This window comes from Pseudochaenichthys georgianus, chromosome 12 (genome assembly GCF_902827115.2).
Source record: "Pseudochaenichthys georgianus chromosome 12, fPseGeo1.2, whole genome shotgun sequence".
NCBI lineage: Eukaryota > Metazoa > Chordata > Actinopteri > Perciformes > Channichthyidae > Pseudochaenichthys > Pseudochaenichthys georgianus.
The window spans coordinates 2,251,574-2,268,769 of NC_047514.1; the positions used below are offsets into that span (position 1 = coordinate 2,251,574).

The 17,196-nt window shown below is 40.9% G+C and overlaps 1 protein-coding gene across 2 annotated transcripts in view; it reads left to right on the forward strand.

Moving 5' to 3' along the window:
* The window catches only part of LOC117456609 (transcription factor 4-like), a 219,015-nt gene that overhangs the window by 87,612 nt on the left and 114,207 nt on the right, over window positions 1-17,196 (forward strand). For both annotated transcript variants that reach the window (XM_034096536.2, XM_034096537.2), the window contains one exon: window positions 12,075-12,136. In XM_034096536.2, coding sequence (XP_033952427.1) covers window positions 12,075-12,136 — 62 coding nt within the window. The remainder of the gene's footprint in view (window positions 1-12,074; window positions 12,137-17,196) is intronic.

Sequence of the window (17,196 nt, forward strand, 5' to 3'; positions counted from 1 at the left end):
GAATTGCCCATGTTTGCCGCTGTCTTCCATACCCGTAACCTACAAGTATGGAAAGACATGTCTGTATATTGCAATAATGCTGTATCAATAGATTACAACCAGGTTTGCTGCCAACATGTACTGCAGCATCTTCAGTGGACCACAATGCACTGCAGTTACAGGATAGCTCAGCGCGTTACAAACTTTACAAAAACAAAATTGACTCCCCCTAAATTCATGCCTCTCTTGGAGCCGACGTAAACTGAAATCGAGGTCACAATAGCATGCTGGGAAATGTAGTTGGAGTTAAGAGGCAACTGTTTGAACAGTTAAATATTACATTTAAGGTAGGGTTAGTACTACCTACAAAATAAAAACATTAAACACATGTTCAATTTAAAGATGGACACCAGGTCACACAGGTTTATGGATACTTAATTCCATTGTGTTTTGTATATTTGCAGAAAATATCCGAATACATACGGTTAGGTCAGAAGACAATGCAAGATCATGACCGGTTTATTTACAATACTTTACTTATACTTGTATATGTTCACTTTCTTTTAAAATAACGTTTGCATATAAGTTGGTTTTACTTATGTGTTTATATTCTTACTAACATGTGCCTATTTTTTATTTAATATCTAAATATGTTTGCCTTTTGTCTGTACCTTGAGGGTCTAACGCTGTACATTTTCCAGATGTTTGACGAATAAAGGCTGAATAATCAGAATCATGGATACTGAGGCAATAACCATTGAAATATTTATCCAAGAAATCTAAACTTATAACGGAATTGAAAGAGAATTTACATATTCCAAAGATACATTTTAGGTTCTGAAATGCATCGATGACAGCCTCCGATTTATGGGCTCAAAGTTTGCAAAAAAAGTAAAAAAAAAGACTTGTAGTTGTGGTCCAATCAGCGCTGTGCGGTGATATGGCTGTAGGTAGGAGCGGACAGATGTGAGCGCGATGCTGCGTCTCTCGAGTCGTTCTCGTCGCTCGTATACGTTCATCTGTTGTTTGATGTATTCACTCGCTCCGGTGCCAAGAAATCAATGCCTGCTGGGAGTGAAGGATGGGGGGGTGTGTGTGCGTGTGTCTGTTAGACGACGGTTACTCATCGACCATCGTCTGTTAAATTAATGTTGATCCCAAAAATGTTTAGCGCTTTACACGGGAAGACAACGCCATGAATAAATATATAGATTATTTCAGATTCAGCGCTGGCAGGATCCTGTCTGTTAGAGAGAGAGTGTGTGTGTGTGTGTAATATGTGTGTGTCTGTTTGTGTGTGTGTTGGTACCTTTCAGACTTTGTAGAAACTTCTGGACCGGTGCCCAGCGGTGTCATGGAAACGCTTGAATCGCTCAGAATGATTCATGTCTGCACAGTCCAACCCTCCCCCCATTACACACACACACACACACACACACACACACACACACACACACACACACACACACACACACACACACACACACACACACACACACACACACACACACACACACGCGCGCACAGCATGCAGGAAGAGGGAGTTTAACCCTTCTTCTATCCATCCTCCCCCCCTCCCCTCCCCTTTCTCTTCTCTTTCTTTCCTCTCGTCATCTCGCCATCCTCGTCAAATCGCACTATTAGTCACATAGTTTATTAAAATGGACTCATTATACGGATGTCAGAGGAGATCACGTCTTCTGAGCGTTTCCTTTCACTCAGACTCTGTCAGAGAGACGAGTCTAGACGTCGACATCGACTCCCAGAACAACTCCACCAGTGCCAAAAGCGACGGTCCGAATCCTTCAAATGCCAACAAATAGTCACATTTCAATATTGACTGAACGTTTTGAGGATTATTCTGTATAAAACACAATAACAAAAATAACACGTATAAAAGCATTGACATAATCAGTCGAATGCAGTCAAGACGTGACATCATGACTCCTAGGACAACGGCATGTTTGGTTTTCTACATCTCAATTCATATGGATGGAAACAAATATAACACAATTGGAAATTAATTAATACCATATTTAACGAAATTCAGGGATGTCAAATACTGTCAGGATTTGTTTCCTTGTGTCCTTCCTCGTTCTCTTCTCTCTCTTTTGTCTCCTCCTCTCCTTCCTTCTACTCTGTGTCGTTTCCTTCTTTTGCTTCTTTTCTGTCCTCTCCTCTCTTGTTCCTCTTCTCTCTTCCTTCTCTTGGCCCGTCTGTGTTCTTCTTTCTCTCCTTTTTCTATCCACTTGTTTGTTTCCTCCATTTTATCTAATGTCCTCCTCTCTCCCATTCTCTTATCTTCTTTTCCACCTGTTCCCTCCTCACTTGTTTCCTTCACTCTCCTGCCCTTGCACTGATGCATTGATCGAAGATAATATAAGGATAAGCATCATCACAAACAATCCTCTCTGACTGTCACTACTGTTTTTTCCTGACCTACACAAGTAGATGTTTTGCCTAAACCCCAAGAACGAGGACACATTTGAAATGCGGTCGTACTGTAGCCACCTGTAAATATTGGATCTAGCGGTTGTTTTATTGACGTTTTTTGCGAAGTTTCAGTGAAGGCATGTTCAGTCAATCTCTGCAGCCTCCATAAAGGGGTTCTCGCCTTGAGTCATTTACCAATTAGGAACCAAATCCAAAATGGAACAGTCCATCCAAATCCATCCCAAACACTGCTATGGCTAAAAAAAACTCAGTTACGAATATCGCCAAAAGGAGAGAAATGAAATTCTCATGTATCAACAGTGTAAAGACACAAATAGTGGAAAACAATGACAAGACTAACACTCCAGGTTTGAGAGTCGTCAAGGAGGCAGACATGACCAGAATACAAAGTGCTGTTGCTTTGTGGGCTTCTGCTTTGTGGGCTTCTGCTGTGTAGGCGAGTCCAACAAAATCCACTATTTATACACACACAGCGAGCGTGTCTCTAGTTTTGGATCATGCGTTCCGAGTGTTTGCTCTCCCTGGTTTCGCTTCATGCTGCGTCTTGTCCTTGCCATGACCCGTGAAACACTTTCCAATGAACACGCTAAAAAACCCAAAGAAAAGGTAAAACAAAAGCAATCTGACGGTGTGACATCGTGCGAAGTGAGGAGATTGAGAAGCGGCTCTTTTGTGCTGACTGTTTAGGCCTGGCTTTAATCCAAACACAGACGGGGCTTTCTGTAGCTTGCAATTTGTCCCAAGTCAATGTGTTTTAAGGGTTTGTTTTGTGCGACACATTCAAGGTCCAGTGCAGGAGGAGACACTGACAAAGAAAAGTGGTTCGAAAGGTCAATATGTGTGTGTTGATTGTCCGTTGTTTAAAGGTTTGGACGAGCTTCACAAGGACAGAAGTATCTCGCAGTACTAAGATTATGTTTACATTGTTCGTCATTGTTTGTGATGGTGCTGTTAAATATCATGTATTTACAACATGTCAACAAGCGGTTGCGAAACCACATTTTTGTATCCACGCAATGATTAATTCAGCCTTAATTCGACCATTTACTTAACTGACAAAGGAACATGATGTTGTTCAGATAATCTCACAAAATCATCATATTCGTAGATACATAAACCGTATTATGTGTTTGTGTCCGTAAAGATTATTTTGTGATTGTTTGCAATTGAGATTTGAACACGGTTCTGACTGATGTTCCACGTTTCACAAGTTAATTATCCGAACATCAAATGTTTAAGTATGTAAATATTGAACGTGTGAATTGTTGATGAATTAGCATATGTGAGGAATAAACTTGTCTAGTTTCAAGTGAGAAATATTCAACATTGACTTTTGACTCTAGAAAGTAGATCTTAACTTATTTTCGACAAAATATATAAATAAATATTTTTGAAAATGTCAAGAAGGTCATTATATCAGCCCATTACATCTATACGAGTTCCCTTAACCCAGTACAGATCTTAATTTCAGTGCATACTTTTATAAATATGAACTTGTAACGGCTTGGAAATAATTCTTATAGCATCTTGTGATCTTGATAGGGTACATTTCTCATTTGCTGTCAAATCTGCTATACTCGGTTCGGTTTCGGTTCAGCATTATTTAAGGGTAGGGTTAGTCAGAGTCGGTTTGATCATATGCATGCAGTGTGATGAGCAGTAGCAGGGCGCTCTGGTTCTATTAGTTCTCAGCTTGTAATGGAGCTTATTTGTGTTTCCTCTTTGTCTCTGAGCGTTGTGGATTAGTAGGGATTTGGTGCTCCTGCCTCAGCGCCTTCTCTATGGGCCGTATATAGAGGAGGGGGCCGACCTCCCCTCCTCCACCTTTTGTACCTCTGCAGCCAGCACTCTCTAATGAGTGGCCGTCTGTCTGAGGGTCCTCCTCACAGCCAAATGTCCTCGTCCAGGAAACATTTTTCACTGCAGGCCGGTACTTCAGGGAAGCAGGGGTTTGCGGAAGTAAATTCGAGGTTAGAAAACCTTCATTTAAGAATCTTTATTTTGAGTTTGCGACAGTCTGTTGTTTTGGTCGGCTTTGCAGACTCCTGTGATATGGCCGGTTATAGACACACTTATTGTAAGGCTACTGCTCGCACCTACTTCATCAGAATGTGGATTGATGCGTCAAAAATATCCGATAAATATTCCAAAATCCTGAAACTCTTCATCTACAGTACCGTACTTTTCGGACTATAAGCCGCGACTTTTTCCCCCTTTTTTTTGTACAGCTAACGGCCACTAGGGAACCTCCTAGATCTATGGATTTTACAGGTCAAATTAACCACCTTTAACGCTATGGGCTCTATGACCGGTCCGTGCCCGCCACCTCTAAGGGCGGGCTCCAGCAGGAAAAGCTGGAGGCCGGAAAAGAATGAGACAGGTAGCGCGCCAAAGTAAAAGTGGAACCGAGAGACAGAACGAGAGCAAGACAGACGGACAACTTAGCTGCTGCGGCTTATATGCAGGTGCGCTTTATAGTCCGGAAAGTACGGTAGTTATGATAGTAAATAGAGGAAATTCAACAAGTTGTAACGAGCAAGCGTTTGGTATTTCTACTTCAAATGAACTCTGTGTCAAAATTATTAGCATCTTTATAATAATCCTACATGCTATCCCCTCATCTAAAATTAGCTTTGTCTATAATCTTAAAACACGTTCAAGATTCTTTAATCCTTAGAACCGCTTCCTATTTTAGAAGGTTCATTCAAGATTCCTGCACCATTGGGGCTTATACGTTTCAGTTCTCCAGACCCTGTGATGAGTCACCTCAAGTATCATCAGATCAAACCAACCTAACTGAAAACCGGTCCGTCGATGAGTCTTTTGAGAAACGACAAGCTTTTTAAAAAGCGTCTGCACAAAGAGAACGCCTGAACAATGTTTACACTTCAGACATTTGGCAAGTTCCTCAATCCTCCACAAAGAAACCTGAAAGACATCTACGAATGTTGAAGTGAAACTGTCAGGAAACAATACCAAAGGTTTCTGTGGAGCGCTATGAGAATAAGAAATTCTGTATTTTTAATGTTCTTGAAGGCACTTTGTTCGTGAAGACTGTTTCCTGAGAACTCACAATTGTCAAAGATTCCCTAAAGTTACATTTTTTTTATTCTACTAAAATCACACAAAAACAAAAACGTATAATTCATACACACACATGAACAACATTAGTAGAAGCGGGACGGCTGAAGCATTGCTTATGGGGAGTAGCCCTCCCGTGCATCATCATTAGCAGCAATATAACAATTAGGAGAAATTAAGGAGTACAAAGAAATAATGAAAACTATTAACATCAGGGCTGTACGATATTAAGTCATATCTTCTGTAATAATGTTCTATGTCTTCAGCCCCCATGACATGAGAAGTATCTTCAGATCAAATCACTTCTTCTGTTGTTTATGACCCTTTCTGGTTGGTTAGATTCCTTGAAGGAGCAACCTGGTACGTTGTGAAGCTGTTAGAGTTTGCCAGATGATTTCCTTCCGTCTTTCGATGATTGTTGGCGTCCTTTGAAGCTATAGTTTTTCAGGATGCCTGTTGTCAGTATAGATTAGATTCGATGTCTTGATGCTGCCCTCTATGATGCATTATAATCTTTATATGAGGGTCTCGGATTACTGTAAAATCAAATTAGCTATTTTCAAAAGAGCTTTCTGTGTTGATGGGTTCCTTGAAATATGTTCACATTGTGTAACCCTCTGGAAATAACGTTCTGCAAAAACCAAAGGAACCAAACATGTTCATAGAAATGCTTTTATTTTGGTGGGCATGGAGACTTATAGAGAAATGGAGTAGAGACGAGAGGATAGAAGGTTCTGCTGGGATTCGTTCCAAAGTAGTCTGAAGGGATCAGAGAACATTGTGAATGAAACAGACTGAGGAAAGGAAGCAGTTGGCAATGTGATGTGTCAGCTTGACTGCGAAATGTATTTTGTAATTGTAAATTCGTTTCCATTTTTCTGGACGGAATCTGCCATCGAAGTAGAAGTTTTTCCTGCGTCCTGCGAGATTTGTTCTCTCTCGTGTGTGTGTGTGTGTGTGTGTGTGTGTGTGTGTGTGTGTGTGTGTGTGTGTGTGTGTGTGTGTGTGTGTGTGTGTGTGTGTGTGTGTGGCCTAGCATTACTATACTTGTGGGGACCTACATCTGTTTACAGTCATGTGTGGGGACTCGCCTCCCTTATGGGGACATAATGGAGGTCCCCATGACGATAATCATACATTTTAGGTTGAAGACTTGGTTAGGGTTAGGGTTAGGTTAAGGGTAAGGTTAAGGGTTAGGGTTAGACATGTGTTGGTTATGGTTAAGGTTAGGATAAGTCTCCAGGAAATGCATGTAAGTCAATGTAATGTCCCCTGAAGTGATGTATACACGGTGTGTGTGTGTGTGTGTGTGTGTGTGTGTGTGTGTGTGTGTGTGTGTGTGTGTGTGTGTGTGTGTGTGTGTGTGTGTGTGTGTGTGTGTGTGTGTGTGTGTGTGTGTGTGTGTGTGTGTGTGTGTGTGTGTGTGTGTGTGTGTGTGTGTGTGTGTGTGTGTGTGTGTGTGTGTGTGTGTGTGTGTGTGTGTTCTTGTGGCTGACCCTTCCCATCCTGCTTTGCTCTGCCCCTGCTTGGCTTCTTTTTTTCCTTTGCTGCATTCTCTTTAATGGCCAAATTAAAATACCAAGGGTTTTTGTTTGTGTGTTCAACATGTGCTCGGCCTGCTGAGACAGCGGGGGTGAAAAGGTTGCCGTGTTCAAATGAAAATATAGAGCGGGGGTCTGTTAGATCGTCAAATCAGAATATGTTTTTTGTAGTATCAGTAGCTTCTAAATCTAGGTTGATGATATCTTAATTGATATGTTTCAATCAGAATCACATGATAAAAGAGCATTCAGTAACATGACGTATGTTTTATACATTTACATTAACCAAATCCTATCATTTGAACAAGAATTAGCATTCCGGTCATTTCTTTCCAGCTACAATTTTTTTTCGGAACAAACAAATTGTTTAATACTAGAGAAACATAACATCTTAATAATTATTGTATTCAACACAAGGGAATACAATCCCAAACAAGGTTTACATATAATTGTTGCCTAAACACGAATAGCAGGCAGCAGCAGAACAGAAACAAATACATGGAGTGTGTGTGTGTGTGTGTGTGTGTGTGTGTGTGTGTGTGTGTGTGTGTGTGTGTGTGTGTGTGTGTGTGTGTGTGTGGTGTGTGTGTGTGTGTGTGTGTGTGTGTGTGTGTGTGTGTGTGTGTGTGTGTGTGTGTGTGTGTGTGTGTGTGTGTGTGTGTGTGTGTGTGTGTGTGTTTAAAGACCTTGAAGGTATTTTAAGAGGTAAGTGAGTTAATTAGTGAATTGCTTAATGAATGGATGGATACAATAATGAATATTTGCTGAAGTGCTTTGTTGAAATTTCAATTCAACAATAATTGCTAATAATGTATAATACCACTAATAGCACAGACTACATGTCTCAGCCTTGCAAAAGATACACATTAATGACCAGATGCCTTAATGTTTAACGATTATATTTATTTAATGTATACATTCCTTAAAAACGATTGAGGTTCTATTACATTTAAAACACTGCTTTGCTTTGGACTTTCTGAAAGATCTAACATTTAAAAAGCATTATTTTAAACGTTTTCATTGTCCTTTTCGAAAGGTTGTAGGCGTGGGAATTATAGATCCATATATCTTAAATATCATATTTCTGGTCAAATCTTGAAATATTTTCATAACATACATGTTTTGTTGCAGGTTGTGCTACTGTGTCTGCAGTGTTACATCTAAATAGACGTGTGTGTGTGTGTGTGTGTGTGTGTGTGTGTGTGTGTGTGTGTGTGTGTGTGTGTGTGTGTGTGTGTGTGTGTGTGTGTGTGTGTGTGTGTGTGTGTGTGTGTGTGTGTGTGTGTGTGTGTGTGTGTGTGTGTGTGTGTGTGTGTGTGTGTGTGTGTGTGTGAGCATTTTGAAATGCATGTGATTCTGTGTATGGCCATATTTTGGTACCATGCAAAATAACATTTGCATGTGTGTGTCTGTATACTGGGCTATATATACTGTATGTATGTTATGTGTGTGTGTGTGTGTGTGTGTATATCTGTGCCAGTGACTTCCAGTACTGTGTGTGTGCGTGTGTGTGTGTGTGTGTGTGTGTGTGTGTGTGTGTGTGTGTGTGTGTGTGTGTGTGTGTGTGTGTGTGTGTGTGTGTGTGTGTGTGTGTGTGTGTGTGTGTGTGTGTGTGTGTGTGTGTGTGTGTGTGTGTGTGTGTGTGTGTGTGGTGTGTGTGTGTGTGTGTGTGTGTGTGTGTGTGTGTGTGTGTGTGTGTGTGTGTGTGTGTGTGTGTGTGTGTGTGTGTGTGTGTGTGTGTGTGTGTGTGTGTGTCTTTGTATATCTGCCAAACCGGTCCAGCTGGCATCAGTCTTAGCTGAAGCCGAGGCCGCTGTATCGGACACACACACACACTCGACCACATTCCCATTCTGTACGGCTGTAATTATCAACCTCTTTTGCAACAACTACCATGTTGGCGTGTATTCAGCGGCGGTCTATACACGCCTGATTCAAACCCTTCACCGCGTACACGCTTCATTTCCCTCACACACGCTCGCTACAAAACCCTCCATTTCATCTCGTACGGCTGCACCGACCGCAGCATGTAATTACATACTAACCGCGGTTTGATATTTAGACTGGCTGAAGATTTAAGGTTTTATCCAAAAAAATGTCTGTGTGGTAAAAATAGTCCCCAAGTGGTCCCGCAGCTCGGAGGGAAAGCAAAGGCTGTTCAGAAATGAGGAAATGAGCTTTGTTGTCGACGCTAAGGCGGCCACTGCTGTTTTCGTAAATTCATCAGGCACCTTATTCACAGCCAGACTGTTTGGTTGGTGTATTGGAGTGATGGTCGGTTACCTGCCAAGGACACTTCGCCTCCCTGTCATCTTCTAACTACTGTTAGCAGATCTGGAGTCAGATTTCTATCATGGTTAAACACGAAGTAACAAAGAAATGTGGTTAATACAGTAGGGGAGGCGAGGATGTCGGCGCTCTTTTTTCTCGTGCCCATAACTTTCAAATCAGATATATATTAGGGCTTACGACACAAATATTACAAATACATTAACCTCCAAAATGAATAGCCTGAAAACAGACTCATAGTTAATATAAACATGTGAAATACTTGAGTGAAGAAAGCATTTTTGTTTTTTGTCAACACTAAATTAGAAGGATTTAGAACTGGAACATTTTCCTCAAATAATTGAATGTATTTACAGGTTACCTAGGTTTTAGGTAGAGATGTCCCGATCCGATCACGTGATCGGGGATCGGAGCCGATCACGTGATTTTCAAAAAATCGGGGATCGGGAGAAAAAGATCGAGGATCGGGATTTTTTTTCTTTTTTTCTATCTAATCTAATACGCTACATGAGAAAACAAACACCAACAACAACACGGCGAGTACACAGCGGCCACTCAGGTAACGGCACTGAAACAACCGACACTTTCAGAGACTTTTAAAAGGAAAGAGAAACTGCCCCAGAACAGTGAAAAGGCCAACACAATAACAGCCAAGATAGCTGAATTCATCGCGTTGGATGACCAGCCGTTATCTGTTACCTTTTTCTCTCTTAATGCATTGCATAAAGATCGGATCGGGAAAAATCGGTATCGGCAGATTGTCAAAATCAAATGATCGGAATCGGATCGGGAGCAAAAAAAGGTGATCGGGACATCCCTAGTTTTAGGTTCATGTTTTTGAGTTGCCTGTCCATCAATCTATACACACTGTATGTCTCTAGCATTGTGAAAGTGATATCTTAGGAAAGCCTAGTAGGAATGTTGACATTTACCGATTTCACTTGAACCCCACGATGAACGGTTGAGACGATTGGCGTTAAAAGTCTGAGGTCAAGGTCAACTTTCCCATTTTCGTAAACCCAATTTTTCAGGAACCCCTTAAAAAATGTCGCACAGCTTTGGTACAAATGTCCACCTTGAAATATGGAACAAAACAAGTGTTTTTACCCTTTTTAACACACCATGAGGTGATGACACTTCAGACAGCGGAGGCAGTGATCTGCTTTCCGGGAATTGTAATTATTATAGAAATGGTTGTAAGGGCATTGATACATGTTGACTTTTGCTTATTTCCAACCCTTTGTACCTCTTGGGGTTCATGTACCTCTGGTCTGGGATCAGTGTATAAGACCATGGTGGCACATGTTGGTAATGGAAAACTGTTCTTTGACCATATTGGATATCCAGATGATTGAGAAAATATGTCGTTTTGTGTACCGCACACTTCTTGAGTCTCAATTGACCTACATTGAAGACAATGAGGATGAACAGTACAGTAGCATCATTGGCAAACCTTCAAACGGCTGATAGAGCAGGGATGTCTTCAGGTGATGAGGGATGTTCCGCCATTTAACATTTCATAAGCTTTACAGAACTTCGACAGTGATCCGACACACAATAACTTCTCTTGGTTCGTAGATGTTGCTAATTGCCACCTAAACTCTGTAAACATTATCTCGTAATTACTTAGTTTTTGCTCTATATGCAAAGAGAGTTACTCTACACCTAAAAGAACGTGCTGTGTGAATGTTGCTTGTAGCATAAAGTGTTTCCTGTGCATCGCAGGCCCAGCAGATGTCTGGTTTGTTGTGCTGTGAGAGCAGAGAGCAGAGGACACACTTTGAAAACTGTGATCACAACACATGGCTTTGGCTGTATGCTACTGAACATCTCTTGCCTGGTGAACAAAGTGAAAATGAATAATAAGGCATTAAAGCAGGAAATGATCTGAAAGGTGTACGATGAAATGAATTATGTAGTTGAATAAAGTATTGTATACGTGTTAATCTGCTCCATGACTGACATCGGTAATGCTAAAGAAAGATTGAAATGTACATTTGCTATGAATATGTTCCTGTTCTATCTATCACCATGAATAATAATAATAACAATAATAATAATAATAAAAGTGAAAATCGTGTTTGTTTTTGTTGTTTTTTTTGCATTTGTTGACTGGAAATCTATTCATTATTCAATATTAAAACACTTCATTGTCATGTTTTTTTTATTACTCAATTTATTATTTCTTTTGCTGCTTCTTTTTATGAACTTAACATGTGTAAGGCCTGTCACCCTAACTCTAGCTGCTAACCCTGCTAACCCTGCTAACCTTGCTAACCCCGCTAACCCCGCTAACCCTGCTAACCCTGCTAACCCTGCTAACTCTGCTAACCCCGCTAACCATGCTAACCCTGCTAACCCTTCTAACCCTGCTAACCCTGCTAACCATGCTAACCCTGCTAACCATGCTAACCCCGCTAACCCCGCTAACCATGCTAACCCTGCTAACTCTGCTAACCCCGCTAACCCTGCTAACTCTGCTAACCCGGCTAACCCTGCTAACTCCGCTAACCCCGCTAACCATGCTAACCCCGCTAACCATGCTAACCCTGCTAACCCCGCTAACCCGCTAACCCTGCTAACCCTGCTAACCCTGAACAATTTACATTGAATTGGCTCACAGGTCAAATACTGAGTGTTTGATTCTTGTTGTTTTCAGTAAAGATATGGATCCTTGTTGAAATGACTGCAGATTGCTAACTGCTCGCTCTCTTCTCTTGTCGTCCTCAGGTGGGAAATCAGAGAGGAGTTCATACTCGTACGGCAGAGAGTCCAACCCACACTGCCACCAGGTCAGTAACACTCCGACTGTCTTCTTTTATACAAAACGTTTGACCTTTCAGATGTTGTTGGAGGGAGCCTCTGGTGCACAGTGGTGTAGTGGGGATTTTTTTACTGGGTGGACGGGGCGGGGGAGACACTATGGACGCACTCGTGAACTGTCAACGGGGGGGTGGGGAACACTTTGGACCTCTGTGTCGCCTGTCAGCACAACTTACATGATGCCGTTTAGACAATATAATAATAAAGGGCTGTGCCGGCCGTCAGCGAACCGATCCGGCCTTTCTGCGCGACTGTCACTCAAATGCGGGACATAGTCTCAATTTGTGGGACGTGGGACAAATAATAAAAAAGCTGTGTGTGCAGGTCACCGTACACACACACGGTGCTGCCCCTGACACACACACACACCTCAAATCAAGTTGCATAAATGCTTGAGCTACGTTTTTATTATAATTACTGTGAAATCTGCCTATTATGTTTTCGTCATTAATACAACAAATACATAACTGATAACACTGGCAATGATTTTATATTTATTACTATTTAAAAAAAATCATGCTTCAAATAAGTGGGGGTACGACATACCCCCGCGTCCAACGCCCACTACACTGCTGGAGCAGAAATGACAGAGTTTTCAAATTGTTTACGTTTTTGTACATTTTTAGGGAAATGTTGTAATATTGCAACGTCGGCCTTAGGTGGGATTCAGACTTTCTGTATTTCTACTCACATTGTCTGAATACATATTGAACAACTAAGGGTTAATTTGCAGCATTGATTGCTTACTTTGCCCGATATCAGTATATAGCATGAATAATAATCACACATCAGTCACATTTACCACCCAATAGCATTGTGAGGCTGGACAAAAGGACCTTTTGACGATGTACATGTTCGTCTTTAAAAAAACGAAACATTTACTGGCTTTTTTAGGATAGCTTAAAGTGAAAATACTGGGGGCCTTACAGGGTTAAAGCCTGTCGCTCAGCAGTAGAGCTTATTTGATAAAGCTGTGAACATACACAGAGCAACCCTGTTTGGAGTGATCTGAGGTCAGTGGTAGTGGATGTTCGGTTTAAAGGCGAGAGGACTTAAGCACCTGAGTCGTTATCCCTTACCAAAGTGGGAAAGGGTTAAGGGAGAAATTACTGGTATCATAGGGGGGAAATATCAGAACTTGTTTTTAAGGTAAGGGATTCGCTGCATCTATTACTATTAATTTTACTCTATTAGTTAATAACCATCCCACATTCATTAGGCATATTTTCCTCACATTTAAGTTTATGTGCATTTTATGGATTTAGGGTAAATATTTCAGCAACACCTTACAGATAACTGACTGGTGTGTGTTGATGAGATGATTCTGAAGTTAATTTGGTTATTATTTAAAAGTTATTGGGCCATTAATTGTGAGTATGTGTCAACACATCCCATTCATTTCATTAGGCGTTTCATCTTTTGTTGATAAGAAAAGTTGATCAATGCAGTTTTTAAAGACTTATTGTTCCCTGCAACTTCTCCGCTGTGTTTAAATCATGCAGGTAGCAGCACAACAGGTGATTTGGTTGTTTTATTATCGAGCTTCCTATGTGTCATCATCCTCACATCTACTAAAAACAACATCTGTTGCATGTTTTTTTATATTTTATGTTTTCCTGAGAGATTCTCAACTTTACTACATTTCCCCAACTTCATAAAACAAATAATTACTCATTTTAACTTCAAGTATAATTATTTGTAAAGGAATATTTATCGTCTGTATTGGCGCCAGGTGTTGTGGACTTGGGTAATGGCGGGGGTTTAGGGAAGCACTGTAATCTTCCCGCTCAGTTCTCACGGACCATATGCATCCACGAGAAGATGCAGGTTGATAATTAGGAGGAAATACAGATGTTGGTGTTTGATTCTGGCCGATGGAATATTAAATGGATGTGCTCGCTGTAATTTGATGACCTCCTTCTGGTATTGGAAATGAAAACTCACATATGAGCACAGGCTGTTGGACGGGTTCTGATGATATTCAATTCATTTTTGTTTTGGTATTGAACTTCTATAAATTAAAGCTTATCAAAGAAGCGGTTTTCGTGCTCATACAAAATCAAAGATGTGCTCAAATCATGTTACAGATGATGGGTTAATGAATGAAGCTGTTACATTTCCACTAGTGAGGTCAGAGGTTTCACATCAGGGGAGATTAGAGTTAGGATATTGTTAAAATGCGCAATAATTCAGATATAAAGACGTTTGATTGTTACAGGTGAACGCCTTTCATTGTTGCAACAAAACATTTCAAAATAATTACACTTTGATGTTATGACTGAAATACTTTATAAAACGTACTAGTATGTTTTCTGTATTTTGCATCAGGGTCACCAAATATTGGGCCCTCGTTTCAAAAGTGCATATTTTACGTGAATCTGCACTTGTCTGACTCATCCGTCTCTAACCCTCTCACAAGATCTTGCAACAAAGAGCATTAACATAAGTCAAACTGTTTAAAAACATGTTGAGCAAATATCAACAGTAGGTCATCTTAAACATGTGTGTTATCTATTTAAATGTGTAATGTCAAATGAGTAAAATCTAAATACAAAAAACACCAAGGCCATTTAGGAGAGGAAGTGTATTCCCATTTCATACCGTTGGCGCTAATTGTAATCTACTTTCTTGTCTGAGCTCCACCCCTCTTCTCTCACTTTTTAGCCGCCGGAAGTTAGATGGCGTTGAAGCAAATGTACGTAGTAGCCAAACAGCGGTACTGAGACTTCTGTGTCAGTCATGGGACGTCATTGGGCCCAAACCTTTTCCAATTTCTGACTTACATTGGGACAAAGACCTCTGTAAAGCGGCGTATCATATTTGTTTAGGTTTAGCAACTATCCAGTACAAACATTATAGACTTTATTTAATCATTAGGCAAGGCAAGTTTATTTATATAGCACCTTTCAGCCCCAGGCATTCAAGGTGCTTTACAAAAATGAAAGACTTCAGACAAAGGCATTTAAAAACAGTAAAAGATAATAAAAGAAACATTAAAAGAAAAACAAAAAAAAGAAAACATTAAGAAAATGGCATTTAAAATCAGTCATTAAAAAGAAAAGCTAATAAAATAAACATTAAAAGATAAAAGTTACAGTGCAGTCTAAGATATGAATAGTTCAATTATTTCGGTTCTTGATTTTTTATTTATTCACAGAACCTCCCTTTGGAAATCCGAACATTTCCGTCCCGATTGTTAATTTAGACTGATTGTTTTCTCCATGTTATGCTCTCATGACATCCACAATCGGACCCTCAGGAGGGTGTACTAGCCCCCTACTCTGCTTTGCGTTCCCTAACAAAGTCTTTAAGTGTTACCTGAACCCATTAGGTCCTTAAAGTCCAGAATCCAGAGTTACTATTCCCTCTCCCTTCATTTGACTGAGTGGAAACCAGACGTGACGGAGCAGATAGAAGGCGGGGCTTAAGGAAACCCGCTCCTTGGACCCGGGTCCCGGCAGATCAGAGTAATTTTATTATTGAGGCCATTTTGTCTTCATGTGCCATTGAGCAACTTTCATACCAAGGGACGTAGCTCCGCCTCCAGTGCTGTATCCACTTCTCTATATACATGGTCATTTGTGCTTCTGAGAAAAAGCAAGATGCCGACGGCAGAACTGCCAAACTCAAGGCTTCAAAACAGCCAATGGGTGATGTCACCATAACGAAGACTTCTTTCAACAGTTTATCATTAGAATAGTTGTTTGTATTAGGGAACTCATCACGATGCCAGATGAAATTATGAAAGTAGTATGGATTCAGTAGAGATCTGTCTGTTGATTTATTAAAGTATGATGCCTGTTGGACTTCATGACGATGAGCCAAGGCGACAGACGTTGGGAATAAAATGGAGTGTCAGTGGAGGTAATGGTGTAGTGTGCCATAGTGGAAGACAACCAACGCAGCATCTGGGAAGCGTCACGACGTCCCGATAAAGAGACTTACGTGTCAGAGTGTTTTTGCCTTCTCTTGCCCAGTTTGACAGATTTAACAGTGTGGTCTTGGCTGCAAGTTATCTGCTCGTAAAAACTGTAAACAAGAAGAAGTGTAAGATAAATTCTATCATACTTAATTTCAATATGACTACTGACCTTGAATTAAGAGGGGTTAAGGGTCTACTCCAAGTATGTTAACAGGATAGCAATATTATTTCAAACTAGATTCACTCAATTTGAAGTTCAAATACATTCTTCATTATTTGTATTTTGACGATGAACACCAGTATTTTACAGAGGTTATCAGGGGGTTGCCCAATAGGGACGATAAAACCAAGTCCAAGTCCAAACATAGTCGCCCAGGGTCATTTTTTCAATTTCTTTCGAGCCTTGTGAATAAATAGGACATGGAAAGTAGAGAGAAAGAAAGTAAAGAAAACCAAGTAATCCACGTTTGGGATTTAAAATAGTAGTTTTCAGACTGAAGGGTAGAAAGACCTTCCTGCCGTTTGGTTTTTACCTTTTTTCTTTCTGTCACAAGGACAGGATTTGGCCCCAACGAGCTTGTGAACAAACATAAAGAGAGGGAACATGCCGAGCATATCCAACTTTGTTCAGTATTTTGTGAATTGAACATTCATTGATTCATTTGTTTAGTCATTCACTTACAGTATACTTAGTTTCTTAAAGTAGTTGTATCTTGTATTAATAATTGATTCACCGTTTTCTTCTTGTCGTAAAATTGTGATATTCATTTGTTCATTGAGCAATCCTTTTTTAAGGATGGTAGAGCTCGCAATCCATCCACCCACCCATCCATCTATCCATCCAGCTATCCAGGTCGAGCCAGCCAGGCCACCCAGCCAGCGAGCCAGCCCGAGAGCCAGCAACCCAGCCAGCAGCGATGCAGCGACCCAGCCAGCCAGCGAGGCAGCGAACAAGCCAGCCAGCCAGCGAGCCAGCCAGAGAGCCACCCACCAGCCAGCCAGCCACCATCCACCACCCACCACCCACCCCACCCACCCATCCATCCACCCACCCACATCCACCCACCCATCCATCCATCTATCCACCCACCCACCCATCCATCCACC